The sequence below is a fragment of the Cercospora kikuchii genome (genome assembly GCF_019650295.1).
Source record: "Cercospora kikuchii DNA, contig_00004, whole genome shotgun sequence".
Taxonomy (NCBI): domain Eukaryota; kingdom Fungi; phylum Ascomycota; class Dothideomycetes; order Mycosphaerellales; family Mycosphaerellaceae; genus Cercospora; species Cercospora kikuchii.
In genome coordinates, this window is record NW_025408585.1 from 3,677,896 (window position 1) to 3,696,876 (window position 18,981).

The window sequence follows — 18,981 nt, forward strand, 5'->3', positions numbered from 1 at the left end:
TTGGCTGTCTTCAAGCTTGTCCCGTCCAGAACTTTCCGAGTGGCTGGAACTCATGGCAGGGAATGATGTTGTTGCCGTGAAGGTGCGGGTCTGGTGAGAAATGACGTCCGCCCTCCGGAAGCCTCAACACCCCTGTACAATCTTTGACTTCATCTGCTGTGTCCGAGCTATCTCCGCTGGCTCTCGCGCCTATCGACATCAATTCGGTCTTTTCGCAGCGCGAAGTGCGAGACATCAGTGACGTGTTGAAGGATTCAGGAAGATGATGTGTGCTATCGCAACGATGGATACTGCTTCTGGCCCCCAATCGGTGCAGTGCATCAGCAAGAAGCTTTACCAGGAAGCTCGAGCCACGGCTCTCTCTTGCCTTGCCCTACCTGTTGCTAGGGAGCCTGCTATACCTTAAGAATCACTGTAGCACTCGACTCCGTACATTGAGAACAGTTTTCCTTTGGTCATTGAACAAATAAATTTCACGACACATATCCGTCTCGTTAGCAGTGTCGATCGTCAACATGCCTTACCTGGAGAATGACGAGTTCGCAAGCACATCCACACTCTTCATCCTCAACATCTACCGTGCGACACCAGAAACGCCACTGTATACTCAATCAACAAACGACCTCACTCATCGTGGCAGACTGTTGCGGTTTACACCCGGGAAAGATGACAAGCCGGTGACCCTTCTCCAAGACTTACACATGCCCGACGGAATTGCGATCAGCAAAAAGCACAACCGAATCTTTTGGACGCAGATGGGCAATGCTGGCTCAAACGATGGATCAGTAATGACCTCAAACCTCGACGGCAGCGACGTGAAGTGCATCCTGTCAGGCGGAGCTGTGCATACCCCAAAGCAAATTGTCATCGATGAGGAAGCCGACAAACTGTATTTCTGCGATCGTGAAGGTCTTCGAGCACATCGATGTGACCTTGATGGCGGAGACCATGAAGTACTCATCCAGACGGGCGACTGGAGAAACCCAGAGCATCAAAGTAATCAGACCCGGTGGTGCGTGGGTATAGCTATCAGCAGGGAACTAGGAAAGCTGTACTGGACGCAAAAAGGTGCACCAAAAATGCGCCAGGGCAGGATATTTTCCGCCAATCTGGAAATCCCGAGTGGCTACACAGCAGAAGATCGACCGGACATCGAGCTTGTTGCTGAAAATCTCCCGGAACCCATCGACCTGGAACTGGACGAGGATATGGGAGCTTTGTACTGGACCGACCGTGGCGAATTTCCGTTCGGAAATACGTTGAATCGGAAGACTTTGAGGGTCCGTGGAGATAGTCCTAGGGAGGAGGAACGGAAGTTGGGTCGGGAAATACTGGCGGAGGGTTTTGGTGAAGCCATTGGATTGGCACTTGACAAAATTCATGGGTGTGCATGGGTTGCAGATCTTGCTGGGAGGATTTGGAAATGCGATACAACGAAGCCTGCTGCCAAGCAGAAAGTGCACGAGGAGGAGCTGGCCGTTTTCACAGGCTTGGCGCTTTGTCATGGCCAATTCCATGGTCCAGGGTTGTAGGAAAGGCAATGATTAGTATTCCACAGGCAGTAGCAACTCTGAATGGTAGCTCAAAGTTTCACATGAGCTCATGTTAGTCTCAAGGTGTGGTGCAGCAAAGCCAACGTAAAGACGCTTGAGGGTGGAAAAGTCGGTGTTGAAAGGGAAGTTGCGAGAGCTGGGTACTAGTGAAGGCAGACTTGGATCCATGGTTTGAGGGGTTGGTCGAAGCAACGTATGGACGGAGTGCAGCTTGCGTTCCGGTCGTTGATCATCAATTCTTGCTACTCGCTAGTAAGACCCAGTTGATGCTCACCCGCGAGCTCTGTCGGGACTCGACTGCCTGAAGCATTTGCTGCCATGTGGCCCAGAGCCTGGGCATGATGAACGGACGGAGGCTGCTGCAACAATGCCATACGACATTATAAAGTTGTCGATGCGACAGCTCTATGTGTGACTCTGCAGGCACTTAGATGATTCTGAAGTGCTTGAGTGAGTGCGTGACGTTTAATTCTGTCTCGACCTTCCTGCCTCGTATTAGTCTGCCCAGTGAGTACAAAATCTTGGCATTGGCGCATTGCAGATCAATACCTCGTGGCATTGCAGCTGTTGCGGATTGGTCCCGTGTTCGATCAAAGGATTTTTCTCAGTCGTATGAAAAGCATGGCAATTTCCACCATGGTTCTGAGGTTTCACCAGACTTTTACACCACTTCAAGATGAAGCTTGCGAACACGCTGGGCACGATCCTAGCTGCTGTGGCATTGGTGTCAAGTGCACCAACGTCAAGGCAGCAAGATGGCAAATTCGCAGTTCGACAAGAAGAAGATGCCGTGTACGGGAATCTGACATTGGACACGACTGCTGAGCGCTTCACATTCGACTATGCCACATCTGACCCATTCTCAACAAACTGGATTGGCCTGTATCCAGCCGCTGGGGGTGGACCGGTAGACGAGGAATATGTATCGCCATCGACAGTGTGGAAATATGCCCCGGAGACGGAAGGATCGGTGTACCTGTCGACGGAAGCATTGCAGCCAGGCGATTATCAAGTGTATTTCTTGGCACGAGACGGCTATCGCTGGCTTGCAGAGCCCATCACTGTGACACTTTCGGCACCGCCTGCTGAGCTCAAATTTCCGGTCGAAAGTGCAACGCTGCACAATGCGAGACAGTGGAGTGCTTACACTGCTCAAGTCGAAGGACTCTTGCTTGGCAAGGGTGACAGCGCCGTTACCTTTGAGAAGGCCAATGGTGATGAGTGGATCAGCGTCGGCGAGGACGGGACGTTGAGCGGAAAGCCGGGAATTTTCAACAGGGACGAGTCCATGGTCACGGTACGCGCAATTGCTGACAATGGCTCAACTGCAACGTTGAAGCTGAGAGTCCCGGTGCGAAAGGCCTGGCAACCGCTCGTCCAAGACTTGAGAATCATGGCATTCAACCTTTGGCACGGAGGCACCAGAGTCAGCAACTTCCAGGAAAAGCAGCTCCGATTCATCCTCGACTCCGGCGCAGACGTGGTTGTACTGCAAGAAGCAAGTGGCAGCCATGGGCAAAGACTTGGCCAAGCGCTAGGCTGGTCCTACTTCCAAAGCGCAGGAAGTGTTGCCGTGATCAGTCGGTATCCTATTGTGGAGAAATACGGCGAGATCTCTGCATCTGGAGGAGTTCGTATCAACATCAACGGTAATAGACGGCTGTCACTCAGTTCAACGGAGATCAATGTCTGGAGTGCGCATCTTGGATACACGCCGTACGGCCCATATGACTTTTGCTTCGACAATATGACCAAGGAAGAGGTGTTGGCGCGGGAAGCCGAGTCCGGACGTACGCCGCAGATAACTGCTATTCTAAGCGGCATCCAATCGCAGCTACGGAATTCGAGGAGAGTCCCGGTCATCCTGGCTGGTGATTTCAATGCGCCCTCGCATCTGGACTGGGTGCCGGCACTCGCTGAGAAGAATTGTGGGGTTGATAGCTTCGACTGGCCAACATCGATCCTCCCGACTGCTCGTGGACTGGTCGATTCCTTCCGAGTGGCAAATCCTGATCCAGTGGCCGTCCAGGCTACGACATGGAGTCCGCTGTACCCGAGGCATAATGGCGATACAGGTCGCGAGGAGCCGCAGGATCGCATCGATTTTATCTATCACACTCGAGAGGGATTAAGGGTTATAGAGTCGAAAGCCATCGTGGTTGAAAATCCCAGACCGTACCCACAGCATGCAGACAATGAGTGGACAACGGATCACGCAGCCGTGTTAACGCACTACCGGCTGTAACAGAAGAGCTGCGGTACAAGATAGAATAGCCCACTGTCCCTTTGGTTGAATTTCAGTATCTCCGGGAAGGCTCTCATGAAAGCTCTGGCTGCGCACGCAGCAGCTTAGCATAGAACTCGTCCCGTAGCCATACTTGGAGGCAATATAGCTTTCCGGTGCACGGTAGTATCATTGCGTGTGAATCCAATCTGTCGCGAGAAGTGTGCGCTGCAAGCCTCTCAAAGGATCTCTTTGAATCCTTCCGGATAAGTCGGCAGCCGCCGATCGCAAGACCGCGTAGACGAAGACGTCGACGACCTGCCCTCGTGCCAGCGTTGCTCAAGAGCGGCGAGCGTGGTCGACAGGCAATCGACACAGATCCAAGCAGTTTTGCGATCTCCCATACTCGTCGAGGCTGTTATCTGCCAGCATCGACGGAAGCACGGCGTGCGCTGCCACTTATTGTCCGCATAGCGACGCCATTCAAACAGCCACCACGACGACCTTGCCACAGCGACATCCAACCTTTTCTACCCACCAAACATGGGCGCACTCGCATACGCCATCCCCGTCGGCATTCTCGGGGCGATCGTCGTCGTCAGTCTGGTCTTCATCTGGTTCTGGTTCCCGCGCACTTGGGACAAGGGTGTCAAAGCCGACGCAGACGAGGTGAATCAGATCACGGGCGAGGATCGTGAGGCGCAGCGACAGGCGAATCGAGACATCATCGAGCGGTTCAAGAGGGCGAGGGCCATTGAAAGAGGAGAGATTGTGGAGGATGTTGAGATGGGAAGTGCTACGCCGGCCCAGGTCGTGCACGCACCCAAGACTGATACCAAGACCTGAGCCGGCCCGGAACAGGGGCTGTGGGGTGAGGAAGGACGCAGATGATGGCGGAGAATACTGGCACAACAGCACAACAAAGCACAATAGTATGAATTGTTGAGAGTGCATGTGATGGGCGCACGCTCTTTCTAGCGGATGCAGTTCAACAGCGGCCACCGGGCACGCCAAAATCAAGCTCCGTTTCACACCATTAATCTAGAGGTCGTCCGATTTCTTCATCTCACCATGTCCATCAAGTCATACTGTGCGTTACATCCACCTGCAGGCCTCGGCTGATATCACAGACTCGCAGTCCATCTAGCGTGGCGACGCAGTTCCATGCATAGCTGCCGGGTCTGCCCAAGACGTCTGGAGCCTGCGCATACAACGATGTGAAGACTTTCAGCTACTACGTATCAGATCGGGATAGGAGTGTCACATCTATGCAATTCAAGACTTCGGCGGCATCAGATAGGGCCAACCCCTCCCGGACTGGAACTTCGAAGAAGCAGGGCACACACGCTGTGCTAATGCCTTTTGCCTATGGCCAAACCGCATGAAGGATTACGAATACATCTTGCAATAGTACGGTAAGCAAGTACAAACGCACAAGTTTGTAATGGTCCTCCACATCTCCTTTACATCATGTCTCAACCAACCGGCCAAACAATTTTCCATCTTAAGCAACTCCTGCAACAGTAGGTGGCTGTGCGTCGCTGCCCGCCGCAGTGCCTCCCGCTGCGCTGCCTCCTGCTCCGGCTCCAGTTCCCGCTCCTGTGCCCGCTCCAGTGCCTGTCCCAGTGCCTGCTCCAGTTCCTGTTCCAGTTCCTGCTCCCGTCGCGCTTCCTCCTGCGGTGCCCGGAGCCGCGCTGGACAGCTGCGCACAAGTCTGCTGGAGCTCCAAGACATCTACAAGAACGGCAAATCAGCACACGAAAGATCGAAAGCATAACAATCATGGAAGGGAGAACTTACCACCACCATCCTTGCTGGTAGACACACATTGAGCACATGTAGCCAACAGAGTAGGATCAATGTTTGTGCAAGCACACTGCAAGAAGCTTTGGTCCTCGAAAACGTTGCCGCCTGTCAATCAAGAGACGATCGTCAGTTTTGTCCCATTTTTCAGAACAACGATCAGAAAACATAACGCACCTAGCGAAGGACACTGAGCAGCAAGGCCGACAACCTGCACACAAGAAGGATCTACCTGGCAAGCAGCCGGAAGATCATCTTCGTTGATCTGGGAGGACTGAGCCGAGATGGCAACGGCAAAAGCAGCGAAAGCGGCGGTTGTGAAACGCATCTTGAAGGCGGGCGAGAAGCAAAAGTTGTTCTTTGAAAGAGTGTCGCGTTCGTTAAAGACTGAATCGATGGCTTGAAAGAATAATACTCCTCAGAAGCATTCCCCTCACGACTCTTTTATAATTCTCCATCGGCGAATCCATCATTCCAAGATTTCAAGCCACTCCCATCCTCAATGTTCCTCCCTATTGCAACCCCAGAAACCCCAAAACTGACTATACTATAGTCTCACCACCCACATCTCACCACCCCATCCCTTTCCGCCAAGAGCACATCATACCCTATTCAGTAATTCTAATGGTTCCTAGTGCTCTACATCCCCAGTCCCGCTGACATCCATCTCTCCCTACCCCCGCGCAATCGACCGCCGAAAATTCGGCATAGGTACCGCATAAGCCACTAGAAGGCAATACACAAGCCACTAGAAGATAAAATAGGCAACAAGGCTCAGTATTGGCAGTCGTCAGAGCACCACGATCAAGCAAAGGCAAAACCTCGTTAGCATTGATCGTAATTTCTGATCGCTGTCGGAATGTATACAGCGCATACAAATCGACGGGTGAGGAGAAAGCGGTTGATCCGATGTTGATCGTCTGGATTGTCGATGTTCCTGGAGGCGCAGCTCAGTCGTGCCATTGAGGCAGTGTTCATCGCAGTGTAAGTAGATTCTCCGAAACCCAGAATACCCTCTCATCAATTAGTTTTCGGATCTCACCTCGGAATATGATGAGCGTCGTTGCAGTCGCACCAAAAGCTCAAGCACAAGTCTGTCGAAATTTGGGTATCTCCACTACAGTATCTCGTAAGAACTAGCTCATCCTCCTCCTTTGCTCACGTCCCACACTCGTCATCATCAGTCTACGCAAGGTGCTTGTCTGTCTTACGGGGACCATCGCCAACACTGGTCAAGATCACACGAGAGATGCCACTCTTCAGCTTCTCAGCTGCGACTTCCGCACCTTCAGGAAGTGGTGTGGCCTTGATCTTCTGTCCTCGTGCGCCTTCCCAGCCTGTCTTGTCTCCGACAACACTCTTGAAAGTGCCCGCGACAATGTCCTCATGCTCGGCGAGATAGTACACGACAGCATTCGGGCCTGCATCGAAGGTGTACGCACAGTATTGCTTTTCCTCTGGGTGGTTGGCATTGACGTACTCGCACATGCGCACGGCAGCTCGACTCGTGTCGTTCATGTAGAAGATGGGTGGGTCTGTATCGAGGCAGGTGGCGTGGAAGTTGTTGGAGTCCTTGGTGGTCAGCTTGGCGAAGCTCTCGAAGTCTCTGCTGTGAATGGCCTTTTCCATGGCCTTCATCCTCTTGGGCACGACTTCGTCTGCGCGGTGCTGAAAGAGGGCAGAGCTGGCGACGGTCTGCTGCATGCCGGCCGTGGAGCTGACGTCTTTCTTCTCAGCGGAGGCTACGAGGATGAGAGCTCGCATGTCCGGCCAGTGGGAGGCCGAGGCAACTTCATATGCCACACTGTCACTTCCATCTGGCTGCTCTCCCTTCTGCCATGCCACGTATCCGCCCATGAGACTGCGGCATGCTGAGCCGGAGCCCTGTCGTGCAATGCGAGAGAGGTCGGTTGGGGAGGTTGGCAGCTCATACAAGTTGGCGATGGCGCGTACGAGAGCAGCGAAGCCAGCAGCAGAGGAAGCAAGACCGGCAGCGGTGGGGAAGTTGTTCTCGCTGACAATCTTCAGCTTCAGCTCGGAAAGCTTGGGCAGTGACGAGTCGGCATCTTCCAGCTCTTTTCGGAGGGACCGCAGCTCACGCAGACATGCCTGTGTGCGGGCTCCTGAGATGTCTTGCGGGGCGTTGTTTAGTGTGAGGGAATCGTCGGTCAGCGCGGCACTGCACGAGGCGGTGGTGTGGGTGCGGAGGTCGTCCTGCGAGAGGGTGACGGAGATGGAGCCATTGGTGGGCAAGTTGAGCTGTATCTGTCAGACTTTCTCCCACTCATTCTGTTGCTCGTCCCCGAGTCATGGCCGTACTTTGGTATCTCGCTTTCCCCAGTATCTTGAAGCACCGTCAGTTTCACGCCGCCCGCTACTATTGTTCGCTGTCCTACTTGATAATGGCAATGTTGACCGGCGCAAAGGTCGAGGCTCGGTACACTTCGTCGTTTGCCGCCATTCTGTCGTTCGTGAGCAGCTTCTATCTATCGTGTAGCAGTAGAGGGAAAGGAGGGGGAATATGCGTGGGAAAATGGCACGAGAACAACGTGCATCAAAGCTCTGACGCAGGGTGCAGAGCCGCATCTGCACCTGGAGATCATGCATGACGCCAATCCACATTATTCTTTATGCATGTGCACAACTCTATCTCGTCACTCTATTCTCTCTCACGCTTTCTGTACCTAGAATCCTCGCCGTCACCATGCGCTCTGCCAGCGACGACCCCGACGCCAAATGTCCCGTCGACCATCGGACGCGTGAGGCTTGGCTGCAAGTGGCGAAAGCCAAGAAAGAGCAGCCACCCCAACCCTCTCCTCCAGCAGTGCAGCCATCTTCCATCCCATCTCCGCCTCCCGCTCGCTTCTCCCTGGATACCTTATCATGGAGCACCATCTCCGAAAAGCCAGTGACAAAAGCCCCCATCCTCCGATCTCTCTCCACCGACCGCGAAATCTCCTCCATTCCTCGTGCGATCAATGATCCCTCAAAACTGAACTCTGCTGAAAAAGCCGCCCTCCCCACCAACTCCGAAGTCGAAACCGGCCATGACATCTCCTCCGGGAACTGGATCTACCCCTCTCAATCCCAATTCTTCGAAGCCATGAAACGCAAAGGCCACGAGGCCAACCCAGCCGACATGTCCAGCATCGTACCCATTCACAACGCAGTCAACGAACGCGCCTGGACACAAATTCAAGAGTGGGAGAAAGGCTGGGGAGCTGAGAGATGCGGTGGTCCCAAATTAGTCTCATTCGCAGGAGATAGCAAGAAATTGACGCCAAAGGCTTACTGGAATATGTATATCATGGGATATGCACAGCCATTTGATCGTCACGATTGGGTTGTGGATAGATGCGGCAAGAAGGTGGATTATGTCATCGATTTCTACAAGGGGAAAGATACAGGCATGCCTTTGAGCTTCTTTCTGGATGTCAGGCCCAAGATCAACAGCTGGGAGGGTGTCAAGATGCGCATTGCGAGGACCTTTGGGTTGGCGTGAGCAATTACCGGTTTCAGAGCACGGAACTTCATTATGGCGATGAAACCGAATGGCACATCCGGAGCTCACCTCGAGTAGTTTCCCAGGTCTACTGACCTACAGAATTCCTCTTGCAAGCAGGGCTGGGTCTCATGGACCTTGAATGGGGTATATTTCGCCCGGTCGGAGCTGGAAAATGCACTCTCATGTGCGATCGCTGCACGGCACAGGAACCACTTGTTCTCAGCAGCAATCTACTGTTTGAGATGTGTTCACTGCAATGGACGCTTGCGCGATCGGCCGGAGTGTCAGGAGGCCTCTGTGGAGATGGACGAAGTATGCGAAACCTACAAGCCCCTTCAACCCGTCAATTGCGTTTCCCGCAATTGCGAGCATAGCGACCACTGCTGGCTTTCAGCCCAGAGGCGGCATCGGCTTGAGGTCATGGCATCGCGACGCCACCTTGGTTAACGCCAAGCGCCACTGTTGCGCCCTCAAGCATCAAGGTGGTGCTTTACAGATGTGTGAATATTCTGTGCAGTCAGTGCCAGGCAATTGTGCCTGTCCTCCACTCGCCGCTTGTGATGGCAGGTATTCAAAGGCACTTCTATTTGACAGATCATGTGGGTGCTCAATTTGAACCGAACGCATAGAGTCAATGCAGACGGGCAAGTTCAGGAAATAGAAAGTTCGAAAGGATTCACGAAGTAGCCATGATCTGTATCACATATGTAGTCGTATGTTAATACTCTCAACTCTGAGGTGACGAGAAAGTCGCATTGTGCGACCGAGTACAGACTGTCTGCACTCCGGTCCTAGACAGCGATGTCCGCTAAGCACATATCTCATTCTCTCATGCTGTGTTCGCATTCGCAGGGGAACCCCATCAGACAAGGCCAGGCAGTGGACGGCGATACCAGCCTTACACCCTTCCAAGTCGAATGCTCCCCAAATCCGGGGCCTCATAGAGCTTCTGATAACTTTCAACGTCCATAGTCGTTTTTCTGGCAGACAGATACCAGTCCTGTCAGACACCCCAACGCCATCGCTGAAAATCCCAACACTTCCTGCTTCCCTCAGCCACCCATCAAGATGCTGACCTGACCCAGGACATCAGCTTCGTTAAACGAATATATGCAGCACTTGGAGATAACTCACCGCCATAGCAGCACAGCATAAGCTAACATATGGACTCAATCGCTCGCCTATTCGTGCTGCGCGCCAGAATGTGCCAAGAGGACTTGCAGAATGTCAGCATACATATTCGACACAGGAGACAGAGCTCTCCCAAGTTTCGGTCAGGTCCCGTAGGATAACACTCACCCAGACTTGTTTCGATCAAGCCATGCTGGAAAAACGCCGTGAATATATGTGCAGGTGCAGATGAACAGCAGGACGACCAGGAGGAAAGTCTGGAATTTCAGAATGCCGAGCATCGTGACAATCGAGTCGTGTGTCCTTGTGCAGTATGTTTTATCCCCAGTGTGGGTGGTACGACAGGCAAAAGCTATGTGTTGTCTCCAAAGAGAATTGATTCTACACACGCTGTTTCCACGTATGCTCCCAAGTGAAGTCGAAAATGTTAGCCGCAAAAACCCTGGGACGGCGCTTCGGCAAATCACATGCTGGCGCCTTCCAGCTCGCGCGCTCGTCCTTCACGTCACGTCACTTCACGACACCTCATCACGACCTTCATCTCACACCCACACCCAGAATCACGCGGAGAAGAAAACAGAAAAGGAGCAGAAACAGACCATGACCGAACCCCGCCAACGCCCCCGCGCAAAAGGCGCCCCAATTTTCAACCAAAACGACCTGTCCGAACTCCTCTACGCCTTCGGTGACACCCCCAACCCCCTCCCCGGCACAATCTCCATCCTCGACGAAATCCTCTCAGACTTCATAATCGAAACTTGCCATTCGGCAGCTCTCTGCGCCTCATACTCTCGTCGACAAAAAATAAAAGTCGACGATTTCCGCTGGGTGTTACGCAAAAATCCCGCTTTGCTAGGACGCGTGAACGAGCAATTGTTCAGGGAGAAGTATATCAAGACGCAGCGACGATTGGTGGATTTCGATGCGTATGGAAAGGAAGGAGCGGCGGAGTTGGCGGATTTGGCTGAGGTTGGTGGAGCGGGAGAGGAGGATTTGAAGGCTGGGAAGGGTGCTGGTGGAGGGAAGGGAAAGGGGAGGAAGAAGAAGAGGAAGGCGGAGGATGAGGGGGAGGGTGGGGGGAAGAAGGCGAAGGAGTAGCTGATTTGGACCAGATGGTGATAGGTTGATGGGTGGTGGATGAAAATGAAGATTGGGTATGATTTTAGCGATGGCGTTGGGGAAACAAGAATGCATTATGATACCCAGATTGGCATTTGCTATGGAGTTCATGGAGCTGTTTACATTGGCGTGATGAAGAGACGAAGCATGCCCAGAGACCTCCACCAGCGGGATCAAGGCGTGCAGACAGCAAGGAGTATTGTCATTGCATGGACGGAAGAGACACTGGGCATCTGCTCTTATTGCAGTAAGCCATGCAAACTCGAATTAATGAACATGATTCCTCTACATTTCTTCAATCCCTCTCCACGTGCAGCGGCGTTCAGCTCATGGAAGCTGGCAGAGTACTACCGAAGCCTTCGGGCTCGTGGCGACAAGACGATCCCGGCTGATCTGCTTTCTTCCGATCCGAATTCCATTTGAACTGCCCATGTCGAGTCATTCCACTCCACGCAATGGAACTATTTGTATGATCCCGTGCGCATAAGCACTCAACAATCGTGCTCGGCGCAGTGGTCAAGTCGATAAGTCGCTTGCCTCGCAGGTGCTCAGCTTATGCCTTTCGAATGTTGCTGTGGCGAAGAAAATGAGAGACCTTCAATTCGCTCAAGGACTTCCTGGGGATTCGACTTCGCTGGGCGCGCTTGTTTTGCCCCTTTCTCTCAACTTCTGGCTAGATTTTTGCAAGACTACGGCATCCCAAGACTCGCTTCTGTGGCTCTCACTTCAAACTTGACTCAATGCATTTCACGGCTGAGGTAGTTATACGAACACCAAAGCCCAAATCTGCAACGATCGTGCTCGGCGCAGTGGTCAAGTCGACAAGTCACCTGCATAGCTGGTGCTCGATACATACCGTGTTCTCGATGCGCTCGAAAGGGTAATGAGGGATCTCTGAACGCGAGGTCGACTTCAACGAAACCAAATGTGCCGTCCGCGATTGTTTTGCTCCCTTGCTACGCTTTTATCGGTCTTGAGTAGTTGGCGAAAGCATACGATCGACCAAGGATATGTCTTGCCCTGATCTCCCTTGCCTCCCTCCCGTACAAGTTCGATCTTTTGCCATTAAGAGTCTGCAGCCAGCATTGATATCTTCTCCCTATGCCTTACCTTTCAACAATCACCTCCCACCTCCTTAGCTCAACCAGTAAGCCGTCACCACATTCTGACGCTTGGTGTTCACGGCTTCCTGTTCGACATTCCGACACTAAACCACAGCTGTCGAGAATACCGACCGGAATGCCTAGCCAAAAGGTGAGAGCTGGTTGTTTTGTTTTGCGTTGTCGTTTCATCCTCTTTTGCTTCTTTGGCCAGACTTTTGCTGCTCGTCTGCGCAATCCGGGGCATTAGCATTTGTTTGTATTCAAAGATTCACCTGCGTTAACGATCGTCTTCCACCTGTTCAGCTCAGCTCTTAAGTCGTCGAATACGCCTAGTATATGTGATGACCGGCGGCACTGCAAGACACGAATCAAAGTGTCCTTTGGAAGCTTGCTGTGCATAGCAAAAAGGGGGGAGGTGATTGTTTTTGCCATACTCCGTCTCCGGAAACTTGAACTTTTGCCTCTCGTTCGACTTATGGAGCTGCAGAACGCTCGTACGTACGATAAGTCTGCTACTGCGTTGACCTTTTGCATGCGGTCCGTTTGACTACTCTGCTCTCACTCTCCCGTGGCAGCAAAATCCAGCTTTCATGGTCTAGAAGTTGCCTCACCGCGGCAACGATCGCCTCTCGGTGTAATAGCTCAGTCGGTAAGTCGTCTGTTAATTTGGACGCTTGACAGTCGTTGCTGCTGACGAGCTGTCAAGGCTTCTGCTGGCCTTCAGGCTTCTAAAGCGACACCGGTATAATCGCAAAGGGAGACGATTGTTTTGCTGCATGGAACAACTTTTGTATGGACAAGTTGTCGCACACGATGTGCCTATTCATCTCTGCATGATCGCCCGCTGCTGCTTGCTCTCATGTCGCACTTGCTAGGAATGGTAGCATCTGCTTGGCTTCTCGTCAGTGGGGAAGAACAATCCGGTCGAGGTGGCCGTACTCCGGTCGGTTTTGGCCCTGTAGCGACAGAAGTTCTTAAACATCGCCTTGCCGCAAGGCTGGCATATACAATGGTACTCATACACCATGCTCTTCAATCTTTTGCTTCCCGTACCCCGAACGCCACGCTCATGCATAAAAACACAGCTGTACAAAGCTCTCCCCAACCCATAACCTCCATGTCTTAGCAAGCCATCTACCGACTCCTCTCTAGATCAGGATATACTCTCTTCTTCTTCACTTCCTCGACACCCTCATCACCCTCCTCGAACAGCTTCTCAAACTTTTCAACCATTTGCTCCAAATCCTTCTCGCCTTCTTTCCGAAACCTCGTGACTTTTCTTACATTCCACGCTGTCATATCTCCGAGTTTGAACTCTTTGCCCTCTTCCTCCGCCTGTTGTCTCGCATGCGCGATACTCTTCGCTGTCATAGCAAGGCGCATATCTTTCGGGCCGTCAACAAGTTCGAGGATCGCAGAAGCGGCTTGGTCTTCTTTCACGGGCTCGATTCGGAGGACACGTGTGTAGCCGCCAGGCCGCGAGGCATATCGTTCTCGGAGTTCGTTGAAGAGTTTGGGAAGATGGCGGTGCGGTTCCTGCGAGAAGGACAAATGTTAGATTCAGGACATGGTCTTTGTGGGCAAAAGTTAATTTCGTACAAATAGTATTGCTTGCGCGCCTTGTTTACTCGCAATAGTATTCCTTTTGCTCAATGTGATCAATTTCTCCGCTAACCGCTGCGCTTCTTTCGCCTTGTGCCATGTTGTCGTGATAGATTCGTGCTCGATGAGGGATGTGACCAGGTTTCGGAGGAGAGCTTTGCGATGCGCTGAGTTTCGCGACAAGTGGCGGTATTTGACGAGTCCACCTGCCATTTTGGAGGGCTTTTCGCTGCTGGAGAGAAGGTGGTGGGTGGGATCGATAGGGTGGTGTTGGTCGCGACAGCGGAGGAGAGCGGAGGTGTCTTCAGTAGGGTTAGGGTTGAACAGGCTGGTGGAGCATTGGCTTCAGACGTCACGAACTCCCAACCAGCGGCTTCACTTCACTCTTCCCTTCGCTCTTCTCAGACACTACCACGATGGGCTTCACAACAGGGCTGGTATGTCCAGTATTTGCAAACCTCGTGCGATCCAGCAGCTAATCGAACCCAGCTCGGCGGCCTCACACTAACAGCCTCAATCCTGTACCTCTCCACCGAACTTCACGCCCGGAATCGAGCTCACCAGTCCGCCCTCCTACGACAACAAGCCTACCTCGTCTCCAACATATATGCACCCGAACCTGCTCTCCCACCTCAAACAGACAGGAGAATACAAGCTGGACTTTGGGAAACTGCGAAAGACAAATGGAACGCTACACTTGAGCGCGAAGTACGAACAGTATCGAATGTCGATTGGCAAAGCGTGACGGAGCGCGTGGGCGACAGTGTGAGCAACTTGGTGTCGCGGGCGTTCAACCAAGGGAAAGAGGCTGCGAAGGAGCTCGGAAAGTAAGGTGAACGAGGACTGAAGGAGATGGTGTTTCAAGATAGCTGGTCCAGAAGCGGCCTCACCAAGGATTTCCGTGGAGAAGAGAGAAGCATTTACAATGCCGCGCCGAATTTTGCTGTCTCATAAATTACGGTAGAAGAGCGAAGAGATACCCTTTGTACAATGCATGCACATTACGTTCACGAGGCAGCCTTCATGGCACGGATCAGGACACGGCAAAGTCATATGCTGCGGGATTCAGCAAAAACGCTTTGGTCAATGTGCTGCACGATTCAGCAAAAACGGTTTGGCCTCAGAGCTGTATGCTTCGCAAGAGGCAGCAGTGATATACCGAGCTAGCCTTTATTCACTCTCGATGGCTGTTCACTTTTGACGCGTAACCGCGACAACTCCTTCCAGCTTACAACAGCGATAACGTCTCCCAACCCTCGACATGCAACTTCGCAATCCTCGCGCAGCACCACACTTACCTCTCGGCCGACCGACACTGCTCACCATATCGCGATCAACCAAGCATGGTCGACCCCAGGCACGGCTTTACCGTCCACACCTTCTCCCACCGAACAGGACTAGAATCCACCTTCGCTGAACAGTACCTGCGCGAGCATAACTGGGACTTTGACGCGGCGATCGCAGCGCTCGAAACCGAGGAGGGACACAAATCGTCAACGCATGCATACTCGAGCCACGCGGCACACCATATCGCAACCGCCAGCGGCGATCTCAAGCTGCCGAGGAGCATCAACGTTCGTGATGCCGAGATCTCTGTGGAACGCCTCATGAAGCGCACTGGATTGACACTCGAGTACGCCCATATGGCACTCTCCGCAAGAGAATGGAACGTATGGAAAGCAGAGGCGGCATTCAAAAGTGTGCAGGGGATACTACCAGGAGAGGCTTTCCAAGTCACTCACACCCTGTCGAGTCGGACTGGAATGACGCTGGCCGCCTGTACTGATTGCCTGATCTCCACACAAGGCAACTACAGCGCAGCTCTCGTTGCTTTCGAGGGCCTTCGCCCGCGTCTTCCACCCGAAGCCTTCATCACGAAACCGACCAAGACCACCTTCTTCTCTCTCCCGCCAGAGATTCGCAACGAGATCTACAGTCTCGTCGTGAAAGGCGAAGCAGCGGCTCACTCCGATTACGATGGCCTGGTTCCAATTGCCTGTTCACCATTCCCGGGCCTCCTTCGCGTCAACTCCCAGATCCGAAGCGAATCTATGGGCTTGTACCTCTCCTCCACTCCTTTCTGCGATTACTTCCACTTCGAAGACTACCGTCCAGACGAAAAGACTCGCGCAGCTCGAGCCCTGTTCCAATGGCTTGACATAGTCGGTAACAAGAACGTCCGCGATCACTTGGACTCTGTGACCGTCATTTCCAACATGGTATTTGATTGCGTTCATGGTTGCTCTGCAAACAGATACGGCCGTTGCGAGAGCATATTCAACACGTGGAAGTATATTGGTGCCTCACTCAAGATTCGAGGGGTGCAAGGACATCAGATTCGCTTTCCCGGGATGCTTCCCACAGACATGACTCTTCACTCCGTGGAATACGACAACCGCGTCATGACTAGGATTCTCTTGAACGCGGTCATCGCGGTCGAGATATTGGAGAAAGTAGTCAAACTGGTAGACGAGAAGTTTCGGCCGCCGCAAGTAGACGCATTGGTTGAGGCGGGTTGGGAGAGTGAAGAAGGATTGAGCCGATCGGATTGGCAGCGTCGTCACCCAGGAACGGGCCTAGCAGACGCGAAGAAGGTGGTCGAACAGTGGAGAGAACAGGTCGAGAAGTGGTTGCGCCAGGAGAAGGAGAGGGTAAAAAAGGAGATCGCGAGGAAGTCGAGCAAGAGGTACGCTTGATGGCTAGCGATTTGCAACCGGCTACCGAGTGCACGAACCTTGCTTGATGCGTGAGCGTCTCGTTTGAAGTTCCAGCATCACACCCGTCGATATGGTAACAACGGTCAGAGTTCCCAGCAGTGGGGTTCTACATATCTACCAACTATGCCGACCAGGAGTGGCAACCACGAGTGCTAAACCTTCGAGAGCTTCTCCAACGCTCTTGTGCGACAGCCCGACTCATCACTGAAACAGTCAGCACATCAGACAGAGGAACCGTAGAACTACTGAGCTCGAGTACTCTAGAATTTCACTGAGTACCCGGCTTCCGGGATGATGGACAAGGAGTCGACACGAGGTATGGGCTACTATTCCAGCTGCCGTTGGGTCATGGCGGCATCTCGAAGCTTGCATTCGGGCAGCACGCGGTCTGAAGCTCTTCGACAAACAAGGTACGAGAGATTAGCCGCTGAGTTTGATGTTTGTTTAGCGAGAGTGTTGTATGCAGAGGACGCTAACGCTGTCACAAACGCAGCCACCTACAGTCTGTCATCTTCATACGTGGAATCAAGGAACATAAGTCCGAGAATCTTTCGGGGCTCTCCTGCCAATAGGCTGCCCTAAACCGGCTGTCAAAGGGGTTGCAGATGCCTAGAGAGCGACTTGTACCCTGCTATCCGATCGCCGAATGCAGGTGACGGATTGTGTCGTCCCCAATCTGTCGATCCTTACAATCTTGCCCTTTCCCGGCCACTGTTTTCTTCGAAACTCAGCTCGATCTCTTCTCCGCCCTCCGTCGGTCTCCCAATCACAACCTTTGCCTTCTTCCCTCTCAACTCCATCACAATATTGAAAAGAGTCTGACTCGTACTCTTCCCCTTGGCACTCCTACAAATCGCCCCCGGCCAATTCTCCTCATCGCGAAAAATGCCCCTCACATCCTCCCACCCCGCCTCATTCTCTCCAACCCTCTCCTCAACCCCCTTCACCAGCTCCTCAATCCTCTTCACCCGAAACCTACTATCCACCAACCAATCCGTATCCTCCACCCCATCCGGATGCTTCTCCAAAAAGTGATTACTATGAAACACCTGTCCCCTCCCATTCATCTCCACCTTCTTCACCCCCTTCGCAGACCACTCCAACCCCACACTCCCACCAGCATCAGAAATCAACACATGACAAGCCGATGCAATCCCCACCTTCTCCAACTCCCCCACAGCCTGCTCCCTCGTCTCACTCTCCAAAACCTTCCTCAACCCCAAATGAACCGGAAGCCTCCCCTTATCCACTCCTCTGGCCTTAATAGCATTCAAACAAACCCCCACCCCATTCGAATTCAATCCAATCTTCCCAATAATCCCCGCTTCAGTAACCATTTTAATCTTCGTACCCTTTGTTCCCGGAACATCAATTGTCACCAAAATCAAATTCTCCCCTTGCCTCGGATCCCAATCCCAATTCTGCGCTAACCAACTCTTTCCCTCCCCTCTGTTGACTTTCCACCCCAAAGCCGTACACCCATCACTCCACAGCCCAAACGTGATTTCCGTCCGAACATTACACGCCACAACATCCTCCACTTCTACCCCAGCTCCCTCAGCAATACCTTCCATTTCTTCCAAATACTGTGGCCATTGAGCTCTGATATTCGGAATAAATTCTTTTGCGAGAACCCTGACTTCCGGCCAGGAGAGTTTCGACGAAGCTTGGAATTGTGAGGTGTAGAATGCAATAGTACGGTGGATGAGAGGTTTAGCGAGGGTGCCGTGTGTGAGACCGATCTGTAGAATTTATCATCGTGTCAGTCGTATTCATATCACACTTCACATATTTGTGAAGAAGGCGTACCTCTCTCGGTGAGCCAGAGCAATGAATCTGAAGCATCGTTTCTCGTTCAACCGTTCTTCAATCGTAAAAGTTTTGTTCTTCCTCGAATTCAAACTTCGATATCGATTGCAATGAAGTTCTTTGGGAAATCTTTCAAGCTATCGTTAGTTTCAAAGATGCAATCGGCAGCGATTGTGGCGACAGCTGAAGTCGGTCGGCCAACTGTCTCGGCCAACAAGTCGGCCGAGGACGAAAGTGGGGCATAAGCACGCCAATGCCGAAACGCGTGCCTATGCATGCGGCTGCCATGTGGTGTCCATGAAGTTAATACTCAATGCGTCAGGGTGGGAAAACATAAGGAATGAGGACATCGTGACTTCGATTATGCTTTTCGAGACTATCAGTCCAATGCAAACGATTCATACTTTTCTACGAC

The 18,981-nt window shown here is 52.5% G+C and overlaps 10 protein-coding genes across 10 annotated transcripts; 7 read left to right on the plus strand and 3 right to left on the minus strand.

Moving 5' to 3' along the window:
- Positions 1–515: 515 nt before the first annotated feature.
- Positions 516–1,532, plus strand: CKM354_000765100 (uncharacterized protein; the record flags this gene model as incomplete). The annotated part of the gene is made up of 1 exon (XM_044803006.1): positions 516–1,532. The coding sequence occupies one exon, from the start codon at positions 516–518 to the stop codon at positions 1,530–1,532; it is 1,017 nt and encodes a 338-aa protein (XP_044658941.1).
- A 697-nt stretch (positions 1,533–2,229) lies between these two features.
- Positions 2,230–3,798, plus strand: CKM354_000765200 (uncharacterized protein; the record flags this gene model as incomplete). Its single annotated transcript, XM_044803007.1, has 1 exon — positions 2,230–3,798. One exon carries the CDS (start codon positions 2,230–2,232, stop codon positions 3,796–3,798), a length of 1,569 nt encoding a protein of 522 aa, XP_044658942.1.
- Positions 3,799–4,320: 522 nt separating this feature from the next.
- Positions 4,321–4,623, plus strand: CKM354_000765300 (uncharacterized protein; the record flags this gene model as incomplete). The annotated part of the gene is made up of 1 exon (XM_044803008.1): positions 4,321–4,623. The coding sequence occupies one exon, from the start codon at positions 4,321–4,323 to the stop codon at positions 4,621–4,623; it is 303 nt and encodes a 100-aa protein (XP_044658943.1).
- Positions 4,624–6,765: 2,142 nt separating this feature from the next.
- Positions 6,766–8,041, minus strand: CKM354_000765400 (diphosphomevalonate decarboxylase MVD1; the record flags this gene model as incomplete). Its single annotated transcript, XM_044803009.1, has 3 exons — positions 6,766–7,839; positions 7,900–7,924; positions 7,977–8,041. The coding sequence occupies 3 exons, from the start codon at positions 8,039–8,041 to the stop codon at positions 6,766–6,768; spliced, it is 1,164 nt and encodes a 387-aa protein (XP_044658944.1).
- A 243-nt stretch (positions 8,042–8,284) lies between these two features.
- CKM354_000765500 (cytochrome c1 heme lyase CYT2) lies at positions 8,285–9,082 on the plus strand (the record flags this gene model as incomplete). The annotated part of the gene is made up of 1 exon (XM_044803010.1): positions 8,285–9,082. One exon carries the CDS (start codon positions 8,285–8,287, stop codon positions 9,080–9,082), a length of 798 nt encoding a protein of 265 aa, XP_044658945.1.
- A 1,734-nt stretch (positions 9,083–10,816) lies between these two features.
- CKM354_000765600 (uncharacterized protein) lies at positions 10,817–11,314 on the plus strand (the record flags this gene model as incomplete). Its single annotated transcript, XM_044803011.1, has 1 exon — positions 10,817–11,314. One exon carries the CDS (start codon positions 10,817–10,819, stop codon positions 11,312–11,314), a length of 498 nt encoding a protein of 165 aa, XP_044658946.1.
- Positions 11,315–13,572: 2,258 nt separating this feature from the next.
- On the minus strand, positions 13,573–14,253 carry CKM354_000765700 (mitochondrial 54S ribosomal protein YmL8; the record flags this gene model as incomplete). Its single annotated transcript, XM_044803012.1, has 2 exons — positions 13,573–13,974; positions 14,038–14,253. 2 exons carry the CDS (start codon positions 14,251–14,253, stop codon positions 13,573–13,575), a joined length of 618 nt encoding a protein of 205 aa, XP_044658947.1.
- Positions 14,254–14,456: 203 nt separating this feature from the next.
- CKM354_000765800 (uncharacterized protein) lies at positions 14,457–14,871 on the plus strand (the record flags this gene model as incomplete). Its single annotated transcript, XM_044803013.1, has 2 exons — positions 14,457–14,477; positions 14,530–14,871. The coding sequence occupies 2 exons, from the start codon at positions 14,457–14,459 to the stop codon at positions 14,869–14,871; spliced, it is 363 nt and encodes a 120-aa protein (XP_044658948.1).
- Positions 14,872–15,383: 512 nt separating this feature from the next.
- Positions 15,384–16,736, plus strand: CKM354_000765900 (uncharacterized protein; the record flags this gene model as incomplete). The annotated part of the gene is made up of 1 exon (XM_044803014.1): positions 15,384–16,736. One exon carries the CDS (start codon positions 15,384–15,386, stop codon positions 16,734–16,736), a length of 1,353 nt encoding a protein of 450 aa, XP_044658949.1.
- Positions 16,737–17,443: 707 nt separating this feature from the next.
- CKM354_000766000 (uncharacterized protein) lies at positions 17,444–18,602 on the minus strand (the record flags this gene model as incomplete). The annotated part of the gene is made up of 2 exons (XM_044803015.1): positions 17,444–18,499; positions 18,567–18,602. 2 exons carry the CDS (start codon positions 18,600–18,602, stop codon positions 17,444–17,446), a joined length of 1,092 nt encoding a protein of 363 aa, XP_044658950.1.
- Positions 18,603–18,981: the final 379 nt, after the last annotated feature.